The sequence below is a fragment of the Piliocolobus tephrosceles genome, chromosome 17, assembly GCF_002776525.5.
Source record: "Piliocolobus tephrosceles isolate RC106 chromosome 17, ASM277652v3, whole genome shotgun sequence".
NCBI classification, from domain to species: Eukaryota; Metazoa; Chordata; class Mammalia; order Primates; family Cercopithecidae; genus Piliocolobus; species Piliocolobus tephrosceles.
The window spans coordinates 1,169,596-1,176,433 of NC_045450.1; the positions used below are offsets into that span (position 1 = coordinate 1,169,596).

At 53.5% G+C, this 6,838-nt stretch overlaps 2 protein-coding genes across 5 annotated transcripts in view; one reads left to right on the plus strand and one right to left on the minus strand.

Annotated features, from left to right (window-relative positions):
* Positions 1-844: 844 nt before the first annotated feature.
* FAHD1 (fumarylacetoacetate hydrolase domain containing 1) lies at positions 845-2,795 on the minus strand. The gene has a single exon (XM_026447545.2). It carries the CDS (start codon positions 2,509-2,511, stop codon positions 1,837-1,839), a length of 675 nt encoding a protein of 224 aa, XP_026303330.1. The 5' UTR covers positions 2,512-2,795; the 3' UTR covers positions 845-1,836.
* HAGH (hydroxyacylglutathione hydrolase) overlaps positions 2,552-6,838 on the plus strand; it is a 17,209-nt gene continuing 12,922 nt past the window's right edge. For 2 of the 4 annotated variants that reach the window (XM_023189095.1, XM_023189098.2), the window contains exon 1: positions 2,552-3,027. In XM_023189095.1, the coding sequence (XP_023044863.1) occupies positions 2,952-3,027 (76 nt within the window). In that variant the 5' untranslated portion in view covers positions 2,552-2,951. Of the gene's footprint in view, positions 3,028-3,136; positions 3,233-6,838 lie in introns of all 4 variants that reach the window. The other 2 variants (XM_023189096.1, XM_023189097.2) reach the window with 2 other exon arrangements.

Sequence of the window (6,838 nt, forward strand, 5' to 3'; positions counted from 1 at the left end):
TCCCTGGGTAGATGAAATTTTTGGTGTTTTGTTCTAATTGCTAATCCCTATTTTCTGACTCTTCTCTAATTACATGCATTGCTAAGCAATGAAAAAAAATAATACTAAAAGTACTTAAGATAGCATATTTAATAAAGAAATCAAATTATGGCAATTCCTCATACTAAATTACACTATAAGCATGGGTTGTAGCATACCTAAATGTCTTGATTCTTCTTATGTATCTACTTACAGGATGCAGCCCACATTGTGGTCAAAACTTCAGGTTTTGGTCTTGGGAGAGTGGGTTACATCTTGGCTCTGCCACTAAGCTGAGTGACTTTAGCCAGCCTTCCTAGCCTCTAGATCTGTCTTCATTTGAGTAATGGGGATGGTAGTGATAATACTAACCTTATGGATTGGTTGAGGGTTACATAACACATGGAAATACAGAATAAACTGCTTGACATGATGCCTAACAGTATTGTGTTCAATAAATGGTGACCATTATTACTAAATTAGATGTCCTAGGCTTTCTTCAAGGGGCCAGCAGATGATGTATACACTAACAGGAACTCTGCCGAAGCCCAGAGGACTCCTTCAGGCATTGATAGCTATGCTGTGCATCTTGCCTAGACTTTTTTTTCAGAGAAAGGTGCAGGCAAGAGCAAAAGCCGCAGTCCCAGGCTATTCAACTTCCACAAAGCCTCCTTATCTCCAGTTGGGAAGTACAGTTGCTGATTAACTCTGTTAATAGAGCACAGTGTTCAGAAGGCCAAAGGTCAAAGACTAAGGTCGGAAGTCCCCCAAGGAGGAAATATCCCTCCTCGTCACTACTGGGGGAAAATAAATTAGTAAAGCCACATACAAGGGAGCACCTTTATTTGGAAAGCAATAATTTCAAAATCATCCCTCGAACTCAGAATCGATGGGTCTGGGTAGATACCCTAAGTAAACAGGTGAAATCTTCATTAATTGTTCACTTATTAAGAAAAATTTTAAATTAACTGATTACGTGCAGGAGTGTTTTTCACATTTCCTGATAAGAATCACTTGGAATGCTCTGTAAACACAGCTTCACTGGAGATTAATCCTATCAAATTGATTCAGCGAGTCTGGGATGGGCCAGTAATTTGGAAATTATTGTTTTTACAAATGCTTCCTGATGATGACCAAGTCCAAGAAAATTTGGTAAACAATGGAAAGTTATCTGGAACATAATTTTCAGTTTTCTCTGCAGCTTTTAAGTCTTGAACTACTAGAGATAACCCACTGAAAAGTCTTCTCCAATCCAGGTTTACAAAAGGAAACTCTTAACATTTGGTTTGATAAAATGTTTTCTGGAGAAATACTTTACTTTGGCTGTTTTCATTTCTGGCCCATCCATTCTACTTCATGTTTTCTTGAAGAGTCCATCTTATATGAGTTGAGGCATAGCAATCTAATCGTTTTTAAAATAAATGGTTTCTTTTTATTTTTTTTTGAGACGGAGTCTCGCTCTGTTGTCCAGGCTGGAGTGCAGTGGCGCGATCTCTGCTCACTGCAAGCTCCGCCTCCTGGGTTCACGCCATTCTCCTGCCTCAGCCTCCCGAGTAGCTGGGACTACAGGCGCCGCCACCACGCCCAGTTAATTTTTTGTATTTTTAGTAGAGACGGGGTTTCACCGTGTTAGCCAGGATGGTCTTGATCTCCTGACCTCGTGATCCACCCGCCTCAGTCTCCCAAAGTGCTGGGATTATAGGCGTGAGCCACCGCGCCCAGCCAATAAATGGTTTCTTATTAAAGATTGTGACATTTAACAGCCGTTGCTTGCTCTTGTCTTGCTCCCTTCTCTCCCGAAACTTGTAAAGAAATAACTCAATATTCTGGCTTTTCCACCTTAAATCTCATACTGACCAGCCCGTGTATGCCAGCCTCGATCTCATCGTTTTCTTTAACCGGTCCAACTCCCTTTGGCGTCCCAGTCAAGATAATATCTCCTTCTTCCAAGGTTATGATCTTAGAAACATAGCTGATGATGTAGGGGATGGAAAAAATCATGGAGGCTGTCTCACCCTCCTGTCTGAGTTCGCCGTTGACCTTGAGCCAGAGCTTCAGCTTGTGAGGGTCAGGGATCTTCTCCTTGGGCACAAACGCGCTGACCGGGCAGGACGCCGTGAAGCTCTTGGCCAGAGTCCAGGGCAGCCCCTTCTTCTTGCACTCGTCCTGCACATCCCGGGCGGTCATATCTAGGCACAGGGCATAACCGCCCACGTAGTCCATGGCCGCGGCCTCGGGGACCGCGCGGCAGCGCTTGCCCATCACCACGCCCAGCTCCAGCTCGTGGTGCAGGTTGCGAGTGTACACGGGCATGAGGATGGGCGAGCCCTCGGGCGCGTAGGCCGTGGACGGCTTCAGGAACAGCACGGGCTCGCTCAACACCGCGCTGCGCATCTCCCTGACGTGGTCCGCGTAGTTCCTCCCCACGCAGACGATGTTCTTGCCCCACTCCCAGAAGCGGGACAGTGGCCGGGAGGCTGCCATGATTCCCATCAAGTGCCCCTGTAGTCACATGGGCTGCGCCGGTCAGCTGATGCCTACGGCACCCCGGAGAGGACCAACTGCCTCGGAACGCTGTCCCCGCAGCGACGGCTCGTTCCACCTCGCGATCTGCCGGGTGCCGGGGCAGCGTGGCGCTCGGCCTCCAGGGAGCCGCTTCGCGGTGCCAAAAAAGAGGCGGAGGCTCGCGGCACAACTCTCCTGGCGCATCTCTCGGGCCGCCGCCGCCGCTCCCAGGTCCATCTCCCGGCCCGTGGCAGTCGGGGCTCGTGGAGGAAACTAGTTGAGCGCGAGCCCGTTGATGGGCTGGCGGCGGTGCGAGGCGGATGCTGATTGGCTGAGGGCAGCGCGAGGCGGGCGCTGATTGGCTGAGACGCGCCGACGCCGGTGTTTTGCAGCCGGGAGCCGCCCGGCCGTCCAGCCCGGCTCCGGTCATGGTGCTGGGCCGCGGGCTGCTCGGCCGTCGCAGCCTCGCCGCGTTGGGAGCCGCCTGCGCCCGCCGAGGCTTGGGTGGGTGCGATGGGGCGGTGCGGGCCAGGGGACGCGGGCCTAGCGGGGCGGGCAGCGGGCGGCGCCGGGCCGTCGGTTGGCGGCCGCTGACGCGGTTTCTGTTGCGCAGGTGCCTGAGGCCGCGCTGCCCGGCTCGAGTGGAGGCGGCGCAGGCGCTGAGGCGGGCGCGGAGCGGGCGCGGGGCCGCGGGTGCGGAAAGCGCTAGGTAAGCAGGGCCAGGCCTGCGTCCGCCGCGGCCTCCACGCTCGGGCTGGGCCGGCCGTGCCTCTGACGCCTTCAGGGCATCGCGTCCTGCCCGGGCCGGCGCCGAGGAGAGCCTGGGGCGCGGCTCTGAGGCGCAGCGGGCAGGGCCCCGGGACGCCTGGCCCACCCCGCACCTGCTGCCCGGCTGCAAGGACCGCGCTCTCGCGGCGCCGCCTGCGGTGGTGGAGCTGCCCGCACGGCGCCGGAGCCTCCCTGTCTGGGGACCCGGCGTGTCATTCGCCCGAGGTGGTCGGGAGACCGGCCGGGCCAGCGCCCCGAGCGGGTGCGCAGCGCAGAGCACTGGGCGGGCGGAGCCGCAGGCAGGGAGGCGTCCCTGGCGGTTTCCAGATCTCGCCAAAAGCTGTCAAGGCTCTGCAGGGGGTAAGATGTCACCATTGCTAAGGAACGGACAGGGATTTAGAGGTCCTCAGAATTACCGTTTTAGGGACGTTAGGGACATTCATAAGGGCCCAGGCAGAGAGTTCCAGCGGGACTGTGTGCATCGGCAGGGCGTGCCTGCCTCATTCTAAGGGAGCCCCCAGCCCCCGTATTTAGTGCCGCCCAGTTCAAGGGAAGCAAGATGCTGTGAAACTTCCTGATTTAAAAAAGAAGTGCAGTGACGCACGCCTGTCATCCCAGCACTTTGGGAAGCCGCGGCGGGAGGATCCCTTGAGTCCAGGAGTTCCAGACCAGCCTGTCAACATGTTGAGACCTCATCTCTATAAAAACTAAACAAAATCAGCCGGGCGTGGTGACACACAACTGTAATCTCAGTCACTTTGGTGGCTGAGGTGGGAGGATCGCTTGAGTCCAGGAGTTCGAGGCTGCAGTGACCCGTGATCGCACCACTGCACTGTAGCCTAGGGGACAGAGTGAGACCATACCTCAAAAAAAACAAAAAAAAAAAATTTTTTTTTTTTTTTGTGGGCCAAACCACACATTTCTGGACTTGACCCAGGCCCCAAGCTGCAAGTCCTTGGCCTGTTTGTACAAATTATTACAGTTACAAAACAGCGAGCCGGGAACATTTCCAGGCAGTGTTGGGCTGAGTGATAGGCAAAGGGAATAAGGTTTCTGCTGGTGCTGGCACCAGCTGCGTCTTTCCTCAGAAATAAAGGCACCTCCATGGGTTGTCAGCTTCTTTAGGAGGCTGTGATGGTCCCGGTGGGAGGCTGAGCACCAGTTGTGAGGCAGTGCAGTGGCCAATCTTGGCTCACTGCAACCTGTGCCTCCCAGGCTCAAGCGAGTCTGCTGCTTCAGCCTCCTGAGTCGCTGGGACTACAGGCACTCGCCAACACGCCCGGCTAATTTTTTTTTTTTTTTTTTTGAGGCAGTGTCTCGCTCTGTCACCCTGACTGGAGTGCAGTGGCCGGATCTCAGCTCACTGCAAGCTCCACCTCCCGGGTTTACGCCATTCTCCTGCCTCAGCCTCCAGAGTAGCTGGGACTACAGGCGCCCGCCACCTCGCCCGGCTAGTTTTTGTATTTTTAGTAGAGACGGGGTTTCACCGTGTTAGCCAGGATGGTCTCGATCTCCTGACCTCGTGATCCGCCCGTCTCGGCCTCCCAAAGTGCTGGGATTACAGGCTTGAGCCACCGCGCCCGGCCCCGGCTAATTTTTGTATTTGAGTAGAGATGGGGTTTCACCATGTTGGCCAGGCTGGTCTCTAACTCCTGACCTCAAAAGTGATCCACCTGCCTTGGCCTCCCAAAGTGGTGGGATGACAGGCATGGCCATGGCCCATGGGCAATATTTTTGTTTGTAATGTTCTGCTAGTATCAATGGAGCTCCTTTCCAGGAGGATGCCCTGGCACTCAGGGAATCCTGTCGCAGCCCTTCTGCACCCCACCTGCAGCCCCCAGCACCCACACTCTGCTTGGTGTGCTTCTTGGGCTGGGGTGGTACTGAGGCTAAGGGGAAGGGGAATATCGCAGGAAGCTGCTCATATAGAAATCTCAGTATATTGTACCTGAGGAGAATGATCTGGAAAATGCCCAGCTGATTGTCAGACGGGTCATAGGATATCTTTGTACAGTGAAACTATAGTTTGGGCAGTTTCTCTGGCTGTGGAAATAAGGTCGGATTCCCCATTTAGATGGGCCCTGGAGATGTGTGTGTGTCTTGTCAGTTGGAGGGTGCTGCCCATTTCTGGATCCCTTTTGGGAGAAGCCCCTGCCCTGGCACCTATCCCAGGATTGCACTGTCCCCTGCCACCTTCTGTGGTTTCTTCCCCCTGTAGAGTGGAACTGAAGGTATTGTTGAGGCCCCCATGTATTTTTAGATTTAGTAGGAGTTTCATTGCTGAAAATACTTTTGCGTTGGTCGACTGGGTAGTAGACGCTTTTGTCCCTTGGCCACCCACTCCTCCCACCTCCTGGGCCCCTGTGGCAGAGTCCTTTGGGTCAGTTGGATGGTGGTTCTGTATCCTCCACACTTGAATCTGGCGCAGTTGTGGCCGGCTTTCCGTCTCAAAGGAACTGCTGATTCTTGTGCACATCTCACATTCGTGCTGTTCAAGAGCAACTATTGTTTTTTTCTGAGACAGTCTCACTCTGTCGCCCAGGCTGGATTACAGTGGGGCAAGCTTGGCTCAGTGCAACTTCCACCTCCCAGGTTCAAGCGATTCTCCTGCCTCAGCCTGCTGTCAAGCATTGGTTCTTTCTGGCCAGAGGCTGAGAAGGGCTATAACTGCATGGAACGCAGGCTCGCTTAGTCAGTGGTGGCAACACAGCTTGCTGGAGGACAGATGGCCAGGCTGGGGCACCCCCCGTCTGCGTTCCCTTCTTCATGTTCTGTCCAAGTCCGGGCTGTGAATACCCCAGAACTAGCAGCGGTTTGCCTCACAGTCACAAGCTGGCCATCCTGTCCTTTTAGAGTTCTCAAAAAAGAAAATAGAGATCATAAGTCTGAAACAGTTGATTTCCATGAATGTGAGTCAGTTCCTATGTTTTCCTTAGGGATATATGAAGATATTCCTTTTGGTTCTTTTTTTTTTCTTTTTCTTTCTTTTTCTTTTCTTTCTTTTCTTTCTTTTTTTTTTATTAACAGGTTCTTGTTTTGTCACCCAGGCTGGAGTGCAGTGGCACAGTCATAGGTCACTGCAGCCTCAAACTCCTGGGCTTAAACCTCCATAGTAGCTGGGACTACAGGCACGCACCACCAGGCCTGGCTAATTTTTAAATTTGTAGAGACAAGGTCTTCCTATGTTGCCCAGGCTGGTTTCAAACTCCTGCCCTCAAGCAGTCCTCCCACCTCAGTCTCTTAAAGCGCTGGGATTCCTGGCAAGAACCACTGTATAGGCCAGGCGCGGTGGCTCACGCCTTAATCCCAGCACTTTGAGAGGCCGAGGTGGGCAGATCATGAGGTCAGGAGATCGAGACCATCCTGGCTAACACGGTGAAACCCCCTCTCTGCTAAAAATACAAAAAATTATCCAGGCGTGGTGGCGGGCGCCTGTAGCCCCAGCTACTCAGGAGGCTGAGGCAGGAGAATGGTGTGAACCTGGGAGGTAGAGCTTGCAGTGAGCCGAGATCACACCACTGCACTCCAGCCTGGGCAACAGAGCGAG

Bases quoted from the DNA above. Each gene is read 5' to 3' on its own strand.
- FAHD1 (XM_026447545.2), bottom strand. From the start codon at position 2,511: ATGGGAATCATGGCAGCCTCCCGGCCACTGTCCCGCTTCTGGGAGTGG.